This window comes from Bombus impatiens, unplaced genomic scaffold, assembly GCF_000188095.3.
Source record: "Bombus impatiens unplaced genomic scaffold, BIMP_2.2 scf_0645, whole genome shotgun sequence".
NCBI classification, from domain to species: Eukaryota; Metazoa; Arthropoda; class Insecta; order Hymenoptera; family Apidae; genus Bombus; species Bombus impatiens.
The window spans coordinates 109,112-130,996 of NT_177064.1; the positions used below are offsets into that span (position 1 = coordinate 109,112).

At 36.9% G+C, this 21,885-nt stretch overlaps 1 protein-coding gene across 1 annotated transcript; it reads left to right on the plus strand.

Annotated features, from left to right (window-relative positions):
* The first annotated feature begins 14,738 nt into the window (after positions 1–14,738).
* LOC100742400 (transcription factor mef2A) lies at positions 14,739–20,885 on the plus strand. The gene is made up of 4 exons (XM_003491933.4): positions 14,739–14,877; positions 15,666–15,768; positions 15,917–16,114; positions 16,193–20,885. The coding sequence occupies exons 2-4, from the start codon at positions 15,673–15,675 to the stop codon at positions 17,867–17,869; spliced, it is 1,971 nt and encodes a 656-aa protein (XP_003491981.1). The 5' UTR covers positions 14,739–14,877; positions 15,666–15,672; the 3' UTR covers positions 17,870–20,885.
* The last annotated feature ends 1,000 nt before the right edge of the window (positions 20,886–21,885 follow it).

Consider the following 21,885-nt stretch of genomic DNA (forward strand, 5'->3'; position numbering starts at 1 on the left):
CAACTCGCTTCATAATCAATTCCAGAAGAAACAAGAATTCCAACTCCCCGAAGGACGAGTCTCGAAAAGAAGAAAGAATGTCAAATCACTAAAGAACGAATTCCAAAAGAAAGAAGAATTCCATCTTCCCGAAAAGTGAACTCCAAACAAAAAAAATAATTCCAACTCGCTTCATAATCAATTCCAGAAGAAACAAGAATTCCAACTCGCTTCATAATCAATTCCAATAGAAACAAGAATTCTAACTCGCTTCATAATCAATTCCAATAGAAACAAGAATTCCAATTCGCTTCATAATCAATTCCAATAGAAATAAGAATTCCAACTCGTTTCATAATCAATTCCAGAAGAAACAAGAATTCCAACTCGCTTCATAATCAATTCCAATAGAAACAAGAATTCCAATTCGCTTCATAATCAATTCCAATAGAAACAAGAATTCCAACTCGCTTCATAATCAATTTCAATAGAAACAAGAATTCCAACTCCCCGAAGCATGTCTCGAAAAGAAGAAAGAACGTCAAATCACTAAAGAACGAATTCCAAAAGAAAGAAGAATTCCATCTTTCCGAAAAGTGAACTCCAAACGCAAAAAACAATTCCAACTCACTTCATAATCAATTCCAATAGAAATAAGAATTCCAACTCGTTTCATAATCAATTCCAGAAGAAACAAGAATTCCAACTCGCTTCATAATCAATTCCAATAGAAACAAGAATTCCAACTCGCTTCATAATCAATTCCAAAAGAAACAAGAATTCCAACTTCCCGAAGGACGAGTCTCGAAAAGAAGAAATAACGTCAAGTCACTAAAGAACGAATTCCAAAAGGAAGAAGAATTCCATCTTCCCGAAAAGTGAACTCCAAACGAAGAAAGGAATTCCAACCGATCGAAGAGCAATTTTCTGCACAGAACAAAGTCCGTATTATAATACGCGTGTACGAAAGTTTTCTGTCGTAACAACAACGAAGGTCGTTCGACGAAGCCAGCCATCGCGAAAAGCGATGGAAAGTCGCGTAGCCTGTGGCATTGTCCGAAAAAGGGTGAGCAGAGTCGCGAACTTGAAATAAAAAGATCGAAAGCGGGGAGTATGAGGATCGCGCACGGCGGCGGCACGGCGCGGCCTGTCATTAGGCCCGATATATCTCACACCGGCAACAACACATCGCAAACAAGAAATGACATCGAAGCCCTGGCTCTCGCGGCCATTAACGCGTCTGCGCGTACCTGCAACTTCGACGAACGCCTCCTCCACCCTTGCCCGATGCCAACCCCACGAGACAACATCGTAGTACCTCGACAATTCGTGAGAAATCTCACGGTACAGGCTCACGTTTGTACACCGGACAGTCTCTTGAATCGTTCGGTACATGCTTTTCAGCTTAGCTATCCGTTTCCTTCTCGCTTTTACACTTTTCCCAAAATTCATATGTATCCTTTCATAGTGCTTGCGTTAGGTTGTTGCTATTCTTATTATTTATCGATTCAATCGTGTTATTGTAACAAGGAATATTTGTATATCTGCTCGTTACAATTTGTAGGTCCGTCCAACTGATTATTTACCGTTAATGTTTTATTTGCGGAAAAATTTGTCCTCCGTATATACGAATGCTCTTCAGTTAGAGAAACAACGATAAAGCCATTAGATGAATAACAATTTTTTTTTTGTGAATTGTTTAAACGTTGCAGTAGTTATTAACCAGTTAGTTTGTTTTTGACGAGTATACTCGTCGTGCGTAAGACGTAGTTACAATTTGTTGTTTAAATTGTAATTTTAGCGAAGATTAATATATATTCGTAAATTTGAAGACGTTTTGAATATTTGTAGGCCAAGACGAAATAAAACGAACAAATAAAAAAATATAAATAGTTATTATGAAGAAACTGTATATAGCGCGAGCAATGCGACACATTTTAGGTACACGCTTTTCAAAGTGATCGCAACAGCTGATTGGTTAAGGTATGCATACATCGTATAAAGTATTTTGCCAACGAACGCCTTTTAAAGAAAGCAAAGTCTATTTTGCATTTCACACGCTTTTTTCTTTTAAAAATTTGCAATATAAATACATTCTTTTATAAATTCGCAATAGATCCATCGAGACACTTGAATCGAAGGATTGCAGACTTTAAGGTTTACTAAGGTGCGGAAGAATTGGTATTAATTTCTAATAAATCAGAAACAAAGTCACGTATATTGCACAGAAATGGACAAAACGTATTATAGTTATTATATACAGGTGTTTTAGAAGGAGCATAAAAAAGTTCAAAGTATGCTCCGTGTGATAAATTTTCAAACAGCGGATAAAACGTAATATAACATAACAGTATCGCTGTTTGCAATTTAACTTTCCCAACGAAAGCCAAACTAGTCCAAAAGCTTCGGTTTAGCAATTTTTCGATTGAATTGTTGAATTTCATTATATAAGTACGCGATCAATATTCAATCCTCAAGAAACGAGTTCACTTCCGTAAGTTCGTTGGTCGCGCAACAGGATAACACGAATAATAGTGAATTTCAATTAAATTTAGAAAACAGCGTTTGCAACTTATGACACCGTGTACTTTCCTGCACCTTCCTATCTATAAAGTCGATCAGTATGGTTTCTTATGATCGGTACAACTCGTCGCTATAATCGATCGTCGAAGCAAACGCGAAGAACGCACCTCGTAAAGAACAGAAAGTCATCTTTAGCGAAGGATAATTTAATTTGAAATGTTTTCTTCGGTTAGATCTGGTTGCACCGATAATTACAGAGACCTTGCCGCTTTCGTGAAGCCACCATTGTGCCCCTTTGTTCAGGCGAGTCTGATTTCCGTACGAATCAATTTTTTTAATTTATTCTCACGCGCAAACAGACACACGATCCGTTCTCCGATAACCGATCTCGAACCATCCACGACAAACCATATCGACGTTTGTCCAATCTTTTACCAAAGACGCCAATTTTTTTCAAGGAAATGAGATTACTTGAAGAAAGAAAGAAAAGTTGAGGAGATGCTTCGTGACGAGAGTCTAAGAAACATACAAGTTGAAGAGAACGAAAGAAGTAGAATTTTGCAACTCTGATGTAAAATCTTTAAAACAAAGATCCTTTGACGATCAATATTGTATATTGTCGGTATTTCAAGGTTCTCAGCATCGTTGTAGCTACGTGTAAAAGAAGCCTCGGATGAGTAATGTACGTTATTAATATAACGCAATAATGTCGAGTACTCTAAAATATTGGCAATATGTATTCGTCTGAGAGTCTCTTATGTATAGGCAGTCGGGAAATGTAAGAATTTTTATTGGCTGTTCAACAAGTAAACTTGAAGCTCTGATACGTAAAACCTTTGTATTTTAGTTAAGATACCTAAAGATCGTGATATCTGGTTTAAGAAACAAAAAATTGCTGAAAGGAATATAGAAACGAGTAGGTTGCCTGGTTGCCTGCGTCAAACTTAAGGAAGCAAAAATACCGCTATCGTATTTTTCCTACGTAAACAGTGCAGTTATCGTGTAAACTGTGCTGCAAACGAAGACCTGCGGTTTCCGATCCAACAGCGATAATTCGATATTACATCAAGCCTAAGAAAGGAAAAATAACGCCATATTTTTCCTGCATAATAGTCGTCCTGCAAACTACGCTCCAAACGAAAACCTGTGGTTTCCTATTCAACGGTATAATTCAATGTACCCAACGAAAATAGGGGATGTTCTATGAAAGCGAGGAATCGAAAGAGCAGGTTCGACGTTCGTGTCTAACGCTTTTTGACAGTTCCCGAGGCAACCGCGCCGCCATCGTGGTAACCACAAAGTTTCAATAAGGAGGCACCGATATAAAACCACTATCTCGGTGGTTCGGTATATAGGATGATCGGCCGTGTAAAGCCAGCGTAAAAGATAGCGCAAGAGCGTGAACGGGAATGCGCGAATAAGGTGTACGTCAACGTTACTAAAGAGGCCTCGTTACCATAATCGTCGATGCAGAGAAAAGGTGGCCAGCCGGTGTATTCTTAAATCTGGCAAGCCAACACCTAAACACGGTCATCATCGCTTTGCGGTATAATAAGATCACACCGTGCCAAGGCCTGAACGAGCCGCTCGTGACCCTCGTACCTGCGATATACTTACGCCACCATATTCCTCTTCTTTCTTCTTCTTCTTCTTCTTCTTCTTCTTCTTCTTCTTCTTCTTCCTCTTCATCTTCATCTTCTTCCTCCTCTTCTTCTGTATCTTCCTCGTCTTCCTCTGCATCCTTCCTCTTCATAGCGTTTTACAACTCGTCCTTTCAACTTCGTCTTCTTTTCTCCTTCATCCCCCTGTAACCCCTCCTCGACCACCTCTCGTGCCCCCTAAAGGCACGAAAAAAACAACGAAGCAAGAAATTATCGGCGGTTTAAAGATGATTTTCTCCACGGTCGACGCCTTACCGCCTGCCCCCTATACACGTGTACTTTGTTCCCCTCGTTATTAAGCCTATCTTCGAACGAATCACTGTAATACGCCCGTAATGTGTGACAATTCCGGTGATTTGTATGTGGCTGCTCGCACGCGGAAGTTACACGCTGTGTCCATAGATACATGTGGCTGTGTACATATGCGCGTACACACTCGTGAAACGTTATTAAAGATCCTAAAGTATCGGAGGATTTTTAACGTTCCTGGCATCTGTTCCTCTGGTCTCTGGAATTTTTAACACGCAAGATATAACCGTTTCTCATAATGATCCTTATCGTCGTCGTTTTGTCTCTGATTTTCAGTTACTTAAGTTGCAGCAATGATTTTGAAAGGAGAAAGGATAAGATTCGTTAGGTACGACAACGAGAAGAGGCAATCGCATTCGGATAATTTGGATGTCACAAAATTTTACGAGCCGATCACCCGGTACCTCGGTGGGGCACTCGATACCCACGGCACGTCCCTCCAGCCGACAGACGAGGACGGAGAAAGAAATTATCGGCGATTTAAAGCTGATTCCCTGATCGATCGACGCCTCCTCGGCCGGCATACACCGGGTATTCCGTAGCCTGGTTATTACGGTTATCACTTTCCAATCACTGTAATACGCTCTTAATGCGTGACGATTCAGATGATTTGTGTGTTTCGACGGGGAAGAATAAAGGGCCGGTCGGAAAGGGGTTGGAGAGGGAGACGAAGAAAATGCGAAAACGCGAGCCGGTGCGCGAACATGGTTGCGTTGCCGATCAGGAGAACGGTACATAGCGAAAGGTGCTTATCCTTTCCAAGATCCTTTAAATTCCTCGCTAATTTTCTCGTTTCCATTTTTTCCTTACGGGACACGGAATTTATATAATTTATATAAAACAAATACCACGTCTTTGATTGTTGGATGTTGAATTGCTCATTGAGTTTTAACTATTAAGCTGTACATTTCGTGTTTCTTTAAAAGAAACTCATCGACAAAGAGCAATATAACGTAGAGATTCTTCGCAGATTGTTTAAACTTCGATAGTTTAGACGGTTTTTGGTTTTGCTAATAGGACGCCGTTTTTTGTCGTTCGTTGTTAAACTGGTAATTAAGTTAATCATTAAGTCGTGTATTTCGTATTTGTTTAAAAGAAACTCATCGACAAAGAGCAATATAACGTAGAGATTCTTCACAGATTGTTTAAACTTCTTCGATAGTTTAGACGGTTTTTGGTTTTGCTAATGGGACGCCGTTTTTAGTCGTTCGTTGTTAAACTGGTAATTAAGTTAATCATTAAGTCGTGTATTTTGTATTTGTTTAAAAGAAACTCATCGACAAAGAGCAATATAACGTAGAAATTCTTCACAGATTGTTTAAACTTCGATAGTTTAGACGGTTTTTGGTTTTGCTAATGGGACGCCGTTTTTAGTCGTTCGTTGTTAAACTGGTAATTAAGTTAATCATTAAGTCGTGTATTTTGTATTTGTTTAAAAGAAACTCATCGACAAAGAGCAATATAACGTAGAGATTCTTCACAGATTGTTTAAACTTCTTCGATAGTTTAGACGGTTTTTGGTTTTGCTAATGGGACGCCGTTTTTAGTCGTTCGTTGTTAAACTGGTAATTAAGTTAACCATTAAGTCGTGTATTTCGTATTTCTTTAAAAGAAACTCATCGACAAAAAGCAATATAATGTAGAGATTCTTCATAGATTGTTTAAACTTCTTCGATTGTTTAGACGGTTTTTGGTTTTGCTAATAGGATGCCGTTTTTGGTCGTTCGTTGTTAAACTGGTAATTAAGTCAATCATTAAGTCGTGTATTTCGTATTTCTTTAAAAGAAACTCATCGACAAAAAGCAATATAATGTAGAGATTCTTCATAGATTGTTTAAACTTCTTCGATTGTTTAGACGGTTTTTGGTTTTGCTAATAGGATGCCGTTTTTGGTCGTTCGTTGTTAAACTGGTAATTAAGTCAATCATTAAGTCGTGTATTTCGTATTTCTTTAAAAGAAACTCATCGACAAAAAGCAATATAATGTAGAGATTCTTCATAGATTGTTTAAACTTCTTCGATTGTTTAGACGGTTTTTGGTTTTGCTAATAGGATGCCGTTTTTGGTCGTTCGTTGTTAAACTGGTAATTAAGTCAATCATTAAGTCGTGTATTTCGTATTTCTTTAAAAGAAACTCATCGACAAAGGGGAACATAATGCGAAGATCCTTTGCAAAATCGTTTAAATTTAAATTTAATTCGTTTTGCGAGCAAACTATTAAGTTGCGTAATAAACAATTCGATAAAATAAATTCTGTTTTATCGTACGTGAAGTTATGCGAACAAAGGAAGAGACGGAAAACATGTTGAAAAATTTGGCCTGTAAATCGATGAAATTCTGGAAAATTTCTTTGAATAATTCAAAAAGCAAATACTCGCTTTAATTTGAAATAACGCATATACGTAAAATGTTCCAAGACACTTCTATATCTTATACATGCTAATATTTCAGAGTATTTTTATATTTCCCGAAATTTCGTACACTTTCGTATCCTTTCTCTTATCTTTTTCCTTTTATTAGCAACTCTATCAAAATTGGAGCGTAAATTGATACACGCAAATAAAATACTAAAAAATCGAACAGAATACAAGAATAGAAGGAAGCACGTTAAAGAGAGAAGGTCAGCGAAGGAAGGTGAAGATTGGAAGGAAGGGGAAACCCCGAACCTGACCAGGTGCGCGGAATACCCCACGTACGTGCCCCCATTGGCTCGTCTGGCCGTTTAAACGAACCTCCTTATGAAAATTAATTGACATATCGATCGACGTCGATACGTGTTCCATGCACCAGGCTTCTCGTTCCTGTTACTATACGCAACAAGACCAAAACGAAACGAAGCGAACAACCTTTTCCATTCTTCGATCAAGAAATCAGACCAGAGTGAAAATGCGAAAATAACAGAACAAAATAGGAAGAAACAAGAAGGAAAAGTTGCTGCAAGCGAAGATTAAAAACTTGGTTAAATTTAGTTGTTAATTCGATCCTTTGGATTATCTGATTCGCCGATTCTCGCGATAAACAAGGAAATAGCTGGCAGGCATAAATTAATATTAACACACGCTACGAATTATGATAATTACAAAATCGAGAATATTTTAATACCACGTTACGATATTTCCATATTTTATAATACCACCTTACGATATCTCCATATTTTACAATACCGCGTTACGATATCTTGATATTCGAATACATTTTTTTTACTTTACTATCCGACTATTTATCGAAACTATTTATCGTTGTAAAAGATAAAAATTGAATCGTAATTTTTCATTAATATACCAAGGGAGAAAAAACGCATTTAAAGAGTTAATAAAAATTCCTATGTAGCGTGAAAATGAATCACAAAGTTGGCAAAATGTTTGGGCACGAGAACAGTATGTAACACGACCTTTAATCGCCTCCTCAAATCAACGAAAACGAGCATCGAACGTTAATACTCTTATGCTTTGGGAACACGGAGCCGAGACGAGGAAAGGTCTACCTACCCTGACTGGTTGTAATTAATTCACACCTACGATCGTGCTAAGGTAAATCTTCTCGATGGAAGCACGAAGGAAGGAAGAGTAAAAGGAAATCGAAAGGTGGTCCATCGAATGATAATTCAACGACATACGTGGAACGGAAAGACGATAATAAAAATATGCTTCTTTCGCGTCGTCGGTATTACAGCTTAGCGATCTCGTTTACATTGTTTATCGTTGGTCTGGTGCGACGCACGCACGGGGTATACGAGAACAAATACAGGGTGTCCCACGCAACGTTGTATAACGTGCACTAATTTAAAGATATAAAATAAAATTTTGTCGTGGGACGTCCGGTTTGTCAGAAAATTAAATTACAAAATTCAACAAGTATGCGTATACCAGGTGTATATCAATTTCTAATTAATCTTTAGTTAAACACGTTCAATCTCTGTGTTCTTGAAAACAAAGCCCCTCAATGGGAAAATGTCATTTCGCGCTTTTTACTTATTTTCGCGAGCAAAATTTTACGGTTCATTGCTCGATTCACGACTCGGAAATAGTATCAAAATATTCCGCTGCAATGACACTTTCTAAGGGTTTTCGAGGTCGTTCAAGTCGAAAATGAGAATCGTTTTTCGCGGAAATAAGGCGGAAAGAATTTCTACCGATCCGTTGCTGCGCGTTTTTATCACAGGTTTTAACGATATCTTTTTCCAAATTTGGCCCTGTTAACCTACTTTATATGCGTCATTTCTTCTCGCTTTGTACGATCACGGTTTTACGTAGATTTCTACAGTTCAGACCTTCGTCGGCCAAGTGTTCACAAGGCTGAATTTTCAAAAGCATCGGTTTCCGTGAAAAATGACCCATATTTAATTTCTATTAATCGCTTCGGCGATCTAAAATGCCAAAAACACGCATATGGATCAAAAATTTTGTAACTCGCGTGTATATTATACCTTGATCCTTGATTTCCTCGAAAACGAAGCGTTCTGTAGGAAAATTGTATTCCACGACGATTTCCAAAACTGTTGCAACGCGTTTTGAAACTGAGTAACTTTTTTAAAATTGGACCGAACGAGTTAGGTTTCTTTTAGAAGTTAGCAGGATTGACTTACTAGATAACGTATAAAAAAAGAAATTAAAAAACTGCAATTCATCAAAATGGCGAAGAAAAAATGTGGAGATCGCAATTTTCAATTGTTCATCTGGTCAACTTGTAGTGAAATTTTAATCAACACTTTTCAAACATTTATATCAACGTGTATATTATATTACATATTCGCTTTTTCATTTATTTTGTTATATCGTATTGAATATGTGTTATGAATGTGGCGAATGCATGTGATATGTAATCCTATAAGGAAACCAACAAAGATGCTGAAAATAGCATGCAAATCAATTAACCTTGCAACGAGCCGCAAACGGTTAAAAATGGGGAAAAGCACAATTTTCTGAAATCTATATCTTTCGATGCGTGTCGATTGTTTCCTCGTCGACCGATTTTAATAACATTTTCAACATACATATATTTAATATAAAAATCTAACTACTCTATATATATATATACATATAGAACTGACATAAATGTGCAAAATGTAGTTAGATTTTCATTACAAGCCGAAATAAAAAAGATTTTTACAAATTGCAATTCTCTCACGAATTTTTGCTTTATACTTCGTCTAGTAGACCAATTCTTCCAATTTCTCCAATTTCAAAAATCACAAAAATCGCTCGGTGGAATTTCAAAAAAAAAGTTACTCAACCTCACAGTGTGTTGCAACAGTTCTGGAGGTCACTGTACGTCGTCGACCTATTTTTACGCGTAGAATCACCCCCTTGCCGGTAGTACTCTACGTTATAAGGGCACCCTGTATGTCGGCGCAGTGTACACGACGGTCACGATTAGGAACGAACGGTTCAGGATAATATAATAACGAAAAAAAGGCATGTAGATATAAAAATAAATAGTCGGGGAACGGAGAACCCGACGTGCCACACGCAGAGACCACGCGAGACGTGTTTATAGTAATGAGCCTTGTCGTTATTTGTCCAGCGAAAGGGATTTATCGAGATACCTCGTGAGATCTTGTTGCTCGATCTTCTTCTTCTTCTTCTTCTTCTTCTTCTTCTTCTTCTTCTTCTTCTTCTTCTTCGTGGCCGTAGTCGTCGTGGTTATCTTCGCTTCTTCCTCTCCTTTTTCCTCGCCTTCTCTCAGGAAGTCCCCTTACTTTCATCCTCGTCGCTCGCTTTCTTCCTTCATACGTTGGTCGCGAGATGGCCATTCAATTCTCCCCTGTTGCGGCTTTTCAGACGATCCACTCGTATGAAAGGTTCGTGTCGTAGCGAGTATTACTCGAATTGAAAAATGTACAGGATCCACGAGAGATGGCTCGCGAGCTTCGAGGCGGGGGAGCTTTATGGGGTCTTAAATGGAAAGGGAGACGCGCAACATTGTTGAGACGCGTGGTCCACGCTAATGAAAGCGCGTTTTTACGAGCGTACCGACTAGTTTCCATAATTAAATTAAAGGACTGAATGTGAGATATTCGTAGTGGTAGACTGGTGGCTTATACGTCGGCAGAATTGGAGAAACTTTTATCGAGATCGTTCGTTTGTTCTGTTCTCGTGGAGGAACGTTTGAGCAGCTTTCAAACGCCGCTGAATCGTCAATTTGAATAGTTTACTGAATACATATTTGAATAGTTTAGTAGCAAATTATAATAACGAAAAACGACATCTTATTTTAACTAAAAGAAGCAAAGAATCTTATTGTTCTTCTTCGTTCATGACGCTTTTTTTAAGAAACAATTTGTCACATTGATAAGTCATTTCTTGGCAGTGAATTCTCTCGAAGGTGGACAAAGTTTTCGACGATAGAGAAACACGCTCCACTGGAAGACAAGCAACATATCATCGAACTGAACTGCAATCGTAGATTCCTATTATTTGGACTACTGAAGAAACAACTCTCCATCCACTTCGTCAAAAATAGCTCATCTTATCTCTATACAAATACGACAAACTACGAATCGCGTTACGAGCCGCTTGTCCTCCCGTTTGTCTTTACACGAATTCCGTGTTCCTCTACAAAATCTTCAAACTATTTGAAACTATGCGAAACAACCTTCAAAGGCAATTCTCGTATCCTCAACGCTCTCTATAATCGCAATAAGAATTTCACGCAACAGATGCTAGAAACCACCACCTGTAGCAAGCTCGCGCCATCTTGCAGCTCCGTATCGATTCGATATCTCGAATCTGCATCGCTTTTAATTACAGCATTCGCGCCTGCTAAACAATTATCCCCAAAACTTCAGGGTTGCCTACGCGCGCGCCATCATCTCCCTCCTCCTTTTATTATTTTCTCTTCTTTTTCTATCTTTTTTTTTTATTTTTTTTTATTTTCACATGCCCTTCAGGATGAATGTTGGAGCAGGAGGGGGGAGGGGGAGAATCGGTCGGTCCGAGGGGCCACGTCTCGTGTAATTTTCATCGAGTGGGTGGATACCCATTATTTCGCATTACAGGCTCCTTACCGGCACCGATCGTCCTGTGGAATCGCGGCCCCTATCGCGACTTCGCGTTACGTTCGCACATCTTCCGCCTGTTAACACGCTTGCCAACGCCGCGACTTTAATCTTCCGCGCGAGAGTCAAAGAGGAGGAGGAGGAGAAACGTTTCTGGTATATCGTCGACGAGGGAACGCGTGAGCAACGTGGTCTTAAAATTCGACGATCGAGAAACGCGATAATTCTCTCACGCCTTTTTCCTAACTCTCTTATTATGTTCAATAGTAGGCTAATTGCGCTATAATCGTATCACGTTTGAATATGTCAGTAATTATGTCGCGATTTCAGATCCGCGGCTTTTTTTAGATTTTCAGATTTCTGGTTGGTAAATGGCATGCTTTTGGTTTTCTGGGATCAATCGTGTTTTGCTTCGAGTTTCAGGTCTGTCCCTGAAGAGGTGAACTATAACGTTTATGAAACGTGAACGCGAATGTGTTGCAATTTACATCCTGGGTACGTTATTGAAATCAGAAAATTATCCCTTCAGATTTTCATACTCTTTCGTGCAACACCACGGACAAAATTTATATCTTGTATAGGTTTATCATAAATATGGAAACTTTTAATGCGGTAACAAGAAACAGGGTAATAGCGTAACCCGTCAAAATTAGCGGGATAAGTGGAATAAGTAGTTTCAGCGTCGCTCGTGGTTGGAAGATTAAAATTAATACTAGCAGGACGTTATCAAAATTATAAAGATGAATATAATAAAGAAAATTGAAGAAACTTGGAGAAAATTCTGTGCGGAAACACGTCGTATATAATAAGCAAACCGGTTGCTTTAGACAGTAGGAAGAAAGCAACCGTGATAAATCATTTTGTAACAAGGTCGTCGCTTCTAGCATATTAATGTGGTCACGAGATAGAGTAAATAATTGATGAAGATGAAGAATGAAAACGAGGTAGAAACACACCGACGGGACACCACAAAAACTAGAGAAGTTTACTTAGAGCCACGCAATAAGCTTAATGTATACTCAGTGCGCTGATATAATTATAGTGATCGATGAATTGACAAGAAATCGAGTAGAACTTGTAAATCTGTAATCTTGCATTTACCTACGGAGGAAAAAAATACAAGTAATTTCCATACCAATTATTAAAAAAGAAACACCATAGAAATTTGTATAACTAGATAAAAATTTAGATTTCCTTCTAAAAACCAGAAAAAAAATTCCCTAGCATCTCGTCGCTTTAATGAGGAACGACGCAATTCGTATGTATTACGGAAGCACCGCAAATTTCTTCCTTACTTAAAGGCAAATTTATTTACGTGTCGACTATCACGAGAGGATAACGAGAAACGCGAGCACGCAACGATTCCCATGGTGTCCCATGATGCGCGGCGGTTTGCATGGTGTAGAAGAAGAAAAAACGCCGGCTCGACTGGCGAAATACAGCGTAGAACGCGAGCGGTGTGGAAGACTGTAGTTAGCGACTATTAATATCATCGATCGGGATCGATAGTTGCCTGCGAGGCGTCATAATGATACGGTGGATTCAACGGAGCCCCATCGATGCTCTTCCGATACCCGGCCACGTACACACCATACACCCGGCTACAAGTGGCGCCACTAACGATCACCGCAAGATCGTGTACGATCGAGTAAGCTAACGATAACTTATTTGAAATGATCGCCCAATTATCATTCCACTAATTGCTCGAGCTAATTCAAAATAATGATAGCCGAATTGGAATGGATGGGAATGAACACGTGCGGACCACTCGATTTACCAAAAATCTTCATGGAACGTGTTATGATAGTCTTTCTTCGATATTTTTGATGTTAGGTTATATGCTGGTTCTCTGTTAATCGTAATATGTCGGTAGATAGAACAATTCGGATAATTCAATGCTTTCGATAACAGAGATTCACCACATATGTATGTGGCTAATCTCTCTAAATATTCTTATTAAATATTCTGATAATATGAGCCAAGGCTTAGAAAATTAAAGTTGCATCCCACTATACACTTTATTTACGTTTATTATATTCAATTGTACCTTCTTATTGCTAGGATATTGATACGGTCAATATCGGTCTTTTGTTGAACTTTGAATTTTACTGTGCCTATAAAAATGATTGGAAAGTTCGTCGAAAGTGTTAAGGACTTCCTTTATTACAGATAATTTAACCGACTATGGTACATTAGGTCGAATGGTCTGTTTTCGATCACTGGCTCATGCCAGGAAAACATATTTGATGAAACGAAATTAAATTGGACGATTTATGCGTGGGGAAAAAGAACAATTATGTATACGACGAAGAGTGGTTATTGTTATTTGCAGTTACGAGGGAGTTTTTATTTTCGCGGAAGCGTAAACGATGCATGGAAGGATATAACGAAATGCAAAATATAATGATAAATACGATTGAAAGTATGATATATATAGATATAATGATATGATTTTTACTCATAAAATATTTCCGCACGCGTTACGATAAAAACATTTGTACCACTTGAGTGCAGTGGTAAATATTGCGATTTCATCTCTGGGAAACCGATAAAAATAAAAGCACGTTACGAACACAGTAAGAGATACGTGATGTGTCATCGTAAGGCGTATTTTGTGGTACATGGTAACTGAGATAAAAAATGCAATAAAAAAATTGCCGTATAAATAGAAAAGATGTATGTTCATACGTATAAGGTAATATTAAAAGACACGTGAGTACGTACCTGACTCGATGATTACCTTCCAATAGTTTCTTCCAATTGTCCCATGATGTATAACATAAGATCATTAATATAATACATAAAATAATAGAACATAACTATCACAAAAAATTCGTGACACTAAAAATTACACATTTCTTAATTAACAATTAATATCACCATTGTTATAAATTAAAAATACTACTATCTAAGAACCAAATTCTAAGCTGCGCGTCTGCAGCTCCCGCTAATTTCGCTACTGGAACGATTCGATTATTGATTCAAATATATCGATTACCTTTCAGCTAATTTCCTTCAAATTTTACAACGCAAAATATAATCTGATCGAAAAATATTTTAACATTATATGATATACTTGATCTTTCAAGCTTTTATTTATACATAAATCAACGATAACAAAATTACATAGAATGAAATAAAAAAAATAAAAATTGAATCTAGGGATTTTTTAGGCCACTTCACACTAATGCACAAGCATGATTTCCGTTTCGGCCATCTTAGATATTTTAGTTCGTTATTTAAACACATAAAGTAGTAAAGCGCCCGTGGTCGATTCAATCGCGCAAACTCCGGAAAAATAATAAACAAAAGGAGCGATGGATCTTTTCCACCGAAGCTGCCCCATAATGTGTCGTATCGTGTCCCTGCTTGTTTAAGTGTTTATACGCGTGAAACAGCACCGCGGGGGTGAGTTTACGTAACAGAAGACTATATATCGTTATTTCAAAGTAGTGCACCATTTAAATAAACCTTCCGCTTACATTTATCGAAACATTTGCTGTATAAACTTAGAGAATTTTGAGGTTATATTGACAATCTATGATGGTCGCGTAACGAGAGGGCTCTAATGCAACGACGATATCATAGAAATTATTCGATTTCTGTATTCAAGTGATCTCACGAAATTTATACATGGTGCATTTGATTTAAATAAATTTTTATTGTTAATATATGAATATAGAAATTCATTAGAAGCAAACTAGCATGCAATTTTTTACGCATTTGCTCCATCACATTTGTTAGTACGAATTTTCAGCCGCCCCTTCTACTGCTCCTATTTACAGTCGTATCGTAATACTTACGTGACACAATTACTGATATTCTTTAACTGATAATTTTCTTCTCCGTGCTCGTTAAACATAATAATGAACGATATAACGTTGTTTTTCTTGGCTTTTTATTTCGAACATAGAATCTCATCGTTAGCATTGTTATTAAATAAGTGTAAAATTTATAAATAAATTAAACGAGTGAAAACATTAATGATATGATATTTATTTTTACAATCTTTCTTTCTTTGAAATATTGTTTATTATTATATATATCTACCATAGGAGCTTTTAACTTGTTGTTATAATTTGTTTATTAATTTGGAAGTGTTTTTTATTTATGTTATTCATTTACGTTTATGGAATTTGTTTATGTATATATAGTAAACTACTATTTTCACTTACTTCGAATACTTTTATTTTCAGTTACAGAATGACAGAAGGTGGCGCAACTAGAATGAAGCGCAATGGCGCTCGTCTTTTTAAAAATCCTCCTCAGCCTCATATGTGTATACAAGATTTCATACAGGTATACTTAGTTAAAAGAGAACTTTACGTGTTTCAGAAACTCCCAATGATTCCAGGATTTTCTATGAAGTTTTAGCAATGCATTTATAATCATATTGAAAGTTCATCAAATTAAAATTAGTTAAAACTTTATTATTCTGTTACTTTAGGGCACTGCTGTTCCATGTTACGTAAATGTTTTATCTTGGGAAAAGATTGTGATGCCATTGAACCCTTCACAGCCTGTACGGTTTTATGGTGGAATGAGGGTTCGTCCACCACGTACAAAAACAGAAGCTGTAGTATTCGCGGTAATGGCCAATCCTGAAATTCTCCGAATTAATGGCAAAAACGCTCAAGATCCAAAGGTACTTGTAGTACACAATTGTTATACTTGAACACATTTGTGAAGAACAAATTCCTGCATGGCTCTATTTTTGCTACAGAAGCGTACCAGCTTAATAGAACATTTACTAGACTTTGTGGAAAGGATGAATACAGGCATAATTTTTATGCGACAATATACAATACTGAAAGATCGAGATATTACCGGTGAATTAAAAGAAGTTTGGAATGCAGTACAAGCGAGACGGGATTTAGAGCAACCTCCGCCACAGCAAGAAACTTGGATCGATGCGCAGCCACCTGTCCCTCAATATCCTCAGTACCAAGATCATCAGCAGCAGGATTACACATCACAACCTCCACAATATCATTCAAGTGTAGCATATGGTAGGCCAATAAGTAATGAAGGTATGCATTATGAAGGCTATGGTCATCAATCTCAGAATCCAGTAATTACACAAAACGATCAGATGTACCAATCCGGGCAATTAGTACCACAACAATATCATGGAAACGTTCCCCGGATTACACCGATCGCTCCTAGAGATCGTAGAGATAACATAGTACAGAATATTCCACAGCAAAACTGCCCTGCATATCCAGCCTCACAATATCAATTTCAACAATTACCTAGACAAATGGTACCTCAATATGTAAATTCGAATGTTCATCCTAATGTCGGCCTTAATTACGGCCCAAACACAAACGCGAACGTTAATCCAGCTATGAATACAAATTTAGCAGCACCTTACCAACAATATATAGCTTATCAACAGAGAATGGACCTTGACGTGCGCAGAATGCAACCACATCAGCAACAAATGCATTTGAATCATGTGCAACCAGTTCCACAATATGAACCAGCAGCACCATACAATGCTCAAACAACTTCGTCGATTAACGTTCTTAGATTAGGTAGACCACATATGGGTGTTGCTCAGAAGAACAATGTCAGTAAGAGACAAATGAATTCTCCTACTCATTCCAAACAATCTTGTACAAATTGTCAGAACAAAGACACATCCGATAATGGCACAAAACCGAAAAGTCCCGTGAAAGTCTTGCAGCGCGAGATATCATCGAATGATCGACAAGATACAAATAACCATATACTCAATGATAATAATAAAGTAGTCATAGAAAAAGGTTCGATCGAAGAAACAAACAACGTGCAAGTAACGGATTTAGATGAAGAAACTAAGAAGGTTAATGATTCTGATAGTGAAGAGTTGTCTAGAAAACCACACGATATTCACACTTCAGATTCGTCGTCGACGAACACGATAGGACGAGATACAGTGAATTCTGTCGAGGAAAATACATCTGCTGTCGAAGAGAAACAACAAGAAGTAAAAAATACGGATGTTCCAAACGGGCAAAATTCATCAGATCAAAAATATCCAAAGTCAAAAGCTATTGTGATGAAAGGAAATAAACACAAAGAAAATGCGGAGAATAACAGAACGATTCGCATTAGATTCGTTTCCGACCAAAAGAACGATAGTCCAAAACGTTCTCAGACGGTTAACAACATTATCAAAAGCGTTTTCAAAATTCACCCTGGTATGTCTGGTGAAGAAACGTCAAATAAACGAAAAAGTAATGGACAGGCGAAGAATAATGCTAAAATTAACGGCGAGAACGAGGAGATACAACCAGGATATATGATATTAAAGAAAACGGATTCAACCACTCAGGAAGAAATAGTGAGCGAGTTAGCTCAATTATCCATTCAAGACTGCAAAGATGCGACTGAAGTTGGTGCCGTGCTCTCGTGATAACCTTGTTTGTACCTAGTATCAGATACTAGCTTGCAACAAAAGAGCAATGTAAATAGATAGAAGATTAACCAATAAGAAAAAAAGAAAAAAAAATGTCAGAACGATAACAAATGCAAAAGAGAGGGACACGAAATCACAATATATATATGAACACAGTCATACCAAAATATCAAGACGTGCTTTTGCTGACCGCCGTTTATTTTTCGACGAATCCATTCGTCTTCCTTTGCATAATTTTGAAGACGGATCATAGTGAAAAGTTTTTCAATCGTGAAGCTGAATAATTTTTCACTGAATTTAGAATATTTGCTGTGGGTATACACAGATGATGAAAGATTTTAACATAATCTATACATATATGCTAGATACAGGTGGAACTTTTAGAAGAATGATCCCCGTTAACTGTTAAATAACTTAAGAAGTGTTTATAATACGAGTTCAAACGGCAACAAGAAGTATACATTAATTACATATTTGTTTATCAAGATCCGTCAAACAATTTTGCTTCCAGTAATATCTGTTGATAGTCTTCGAGTGAAAAAATTAAACCCATGGGACATCATCAACATTTGCAGGCTGGATGCAAAAAAAGAAATTTGCAACTTCCAATCTTGGATTTGAATAGATACATGTCCAGAATGATACAGTTTCGAAACGATTATTACCGAGAAGAAAAGCTGATCGATACGTCTGGTATTTCAGTAACATATGTAATTTAACGTAAAATATTGAGTCGTTCCCGTAGGTTAGACCAAGAGAACAGTTTCACGATGGAACAACGGCTGGTCATCGCGTACTTACCTTTCAACCAAGCAATTAGTGGAATTATACCGGGTGGTACAGATTAGTACATGTTCGATAACAATATTGTGGATCGTAGTACGTATAGCTTTTAACAACTGAACTCAAATTCTTGTCTACGCGTTGATGCTTCCCTTGCGAGGACGTTTTTTGCCTCCTTTATTTTTCATACTCGTATGCAGGATTTCGCACTTGGAAAAGGAGATTTCGAACATTGCGTTTTTTCAGATTGAAAAAACGGGAAAATTTGTCCACCCGGTACATTCTCTGATAGTATCACTAGTATCATATATTGAAAAAGAGGAAAAGACACAGAGCTGCCAAACCTCCATAAATCATATCAAAAAAATTTGGAGGGATATTACACGAATAATTTATTGATTGACAAGCTCTTTCTCGTTGACTTGTTATTCTACCGCAATTTTTGTAGCTTGCCTAAGAGGCTTTCAATCATTCACAGAGGGAAAAAAGGACAGAAAGACAAAAACAAATGATAACGGTTCACCTTGCCAATGGTCTACACCAATAGAGATTGGACGGTCAATTAATAAACTTGGCTTCGTTCATGGCATGACCGTATCATATCATACGGTGCATTAGTTCAACATCGAATTAACTACGAGGCCTCTGTAAATTCGACGTACCGTTTTGCGCTCTAAACATAAAGTATCGCTGCCACGCGAAACGATATCGTCTGCTATCAATTTATTTAGTGTTATTATATACTGTCGTGCCGTGCGTTCTCCCGACGCGAATTGCATTCTTTGATATTTTATAGGAATATACCCTCCATAATTCGTTTACAGTCGATACAATAATCGAGAAACTTTTAAAATGAAACCAAAAAGCAACAAAGATATAAAAGAAGACACAGAGGATACAAACAACGTCAGCGTGTTCTGTCCATGCAACTGAGCCAATTAACTTCAATATTTTTGTCGTTCTTCTAATTTTTTCTTTTTAGATATCTAGAAAACATTTTTCTTTTTTAACTATCTAGACATTGTCCGTATGTTTTCTTTTTTTAGTATATTCAAGGTGCTTCGTTAGTAAGTCTAAGATCTCAGCTCGTGATACACAAACAATAAATTTAGTCATCAATGATCATGGCACCGGTGGGAAAGGACCAATCCGCAAGACCAGGGTGCAATTAACGATTTCCAGATGTCTGGAAACAGCGTAGAATTCCTAAAACGAGCTGGCTCTCGGGTGGAAAAATGATGTGCTCGATCTCCTTTTTCTTTTTTCTTTTTTTTCATCTTTTCTCTCTCTCTCTCTTATCGTCTTCGGTTTGTATGAACAGAAAAAATGAGGGAAACGCGATAATAATAACAACAACTTGACGCGTATAAACCTGTCGCGTATTAACAAATGTTTTTACGTCCGTACGCTGCGCAAATAACGTTACGAATAATATACTGAGAAACAAAACATCATGTGTACGTATAATGCAATACATATGAAAAGGTTTTTTCCTTAGTTTGTACGACAGCACGAAATAAGATAAAACATTTACGGGTTTCGTGTTTAATCCAAGAGATTGCCCGATCAAATTATCTATATTTTATTATTTTTCGAAAGAAAAAAAAATGAAAAGAAATTTACATTTTATATAAATCAGCGCCGTGAATGCGTTGCTTTTTTTAAAACAATCATAAATTGCTCATTAGCAATTTATCGTAATTACTTTAGCAGTAAGTCTTAAACGCAGTCGATTGTCATTCCTGTCATTGTATTTCGTTTTACTTATTTTTTTCTCGTTTTTTCGTCTTGTTCTATCGATTCAAAAATATAATCTTTTTTTTGCATGCGATAAGAGGAGTGGATGTGAAATGTGACTGAAATCGTCTTGCGGCGGATTATTTAGTTTCATTTTAAAATGCTCGAACAACTGGAACATGTCGCGAAATGTTAGGTTATCGATCCGAAGATCTTATTGGTTTTATCGAATCTAATGTTTACTATCCCTTCTTATCCCGTCTCTCTTTTTGTTTCTTTCATTTTTAAACATAGTTCTGAGCGGCTTGGCCCCTTCCTTTGCCAAACATCCCCAAAGTCCCTCCTCTCATTATTGTTAATAATATGTATTCAGTATTCGTGTTATTTTAGATTCTTATTATTATTGTCAGATATATTCTGGTTTATTATATCATTATTACCATGAACAATGTAATCTATTATTATTCTATAATACATGGTTTTTCCAAAGCTTGCCTGTTGTTGTTTATCTATCTATAAAAACAATGTACCTTACAGAAACTATAAATGTATGAATCAAAATAGAGTAAACATTAAGCATTTTACAAAAGAATAAATGTTTAATGTGTCATGGCTGACACGTATATAAATGCAACTTCGCGTCTTCGCCAACTCTCCATTGTTTAATATTGAACTTACTTTTGTAAATATTGATTACGCTTAATTCTTTCATCTGCATTTAAGTATAGTTACTTAAAATCAGCAAGACATATCGTAAAACATCTCCATCATTTTCGAAGTTCACATAGGAGTATTCAAAATGTGTTAGTATCTTTTTCTTTATATCTATACAATAACAAATTTATTTGTCGTGATTATTGTGAACACCGCGAACAATGATCTTTTTTATTTTGAATGATTTTTTGCACTTTCATCGTCAATTTATCTCTCAACAAATAATAACAAATTTAATAATTTTCACATTTTTTATATACACAAATCTAAATTACGTATAAAGGACACAATTCATACAGATGGTAATTAATAGTACTGAGGTACAAGATTTACAAACCGAAGAACTTTATTATGTATGCTACGATATTTCATAATATGTAATTTGTACGTTTTCGTGGTAGTTAATAATTATTTTATGTTTCACTACAGAACTGTATTAAGGTATCCTATTGCATCTTTAAAATGGTATCAATTATTCTTACTAGAATCATCGAGGAGTAATCGAACATACAAAGACTATAAAATATTTCATGATAGGTGTATGACAGTTCTAAGATATGTCTATTCTTCACCTGTAGTTTAAATCATGTGCAATACGTGTAGAACGACACAAGCAACGATGTCGAAAATACAATAGCTATCTACTTTCTCCAGCGTACGAACACCATACGAGTACTGCGTACATATACGTACAAAGTTAGAGCTGACAGAAAAGTAAAAGCAAACCACTTTCCCTTTCTCTTCGTACGAAACGCGATAAGCCGCGTTTTAACGTTTAT

Excerpts from the sequence above, each read along its gene's own strand:
- LOC100742400 (XM_003491933.4), top strand. The coding sequence starts at position 15,673 with ATGACAGAAGGTGGCGCAACTAGAATGAAGCGCAATGGCGCTCGTCTT. Across the intron at positions 15,769-15,916 it reads GTATACAAGATTTCATACAG|GGCACTGCTGTTCCATGTTA; the intron begins GTATACTTAGTT and ends CTGTTACTTTAG. Across the intron at positions 16,115-16,192 it reads AAAACGCTCAAGATCCAAAG|AAGCGTACCAGCTTAATAGA; the intron begins GTACTTGTAGTA and ends TTTTTGCTACAG.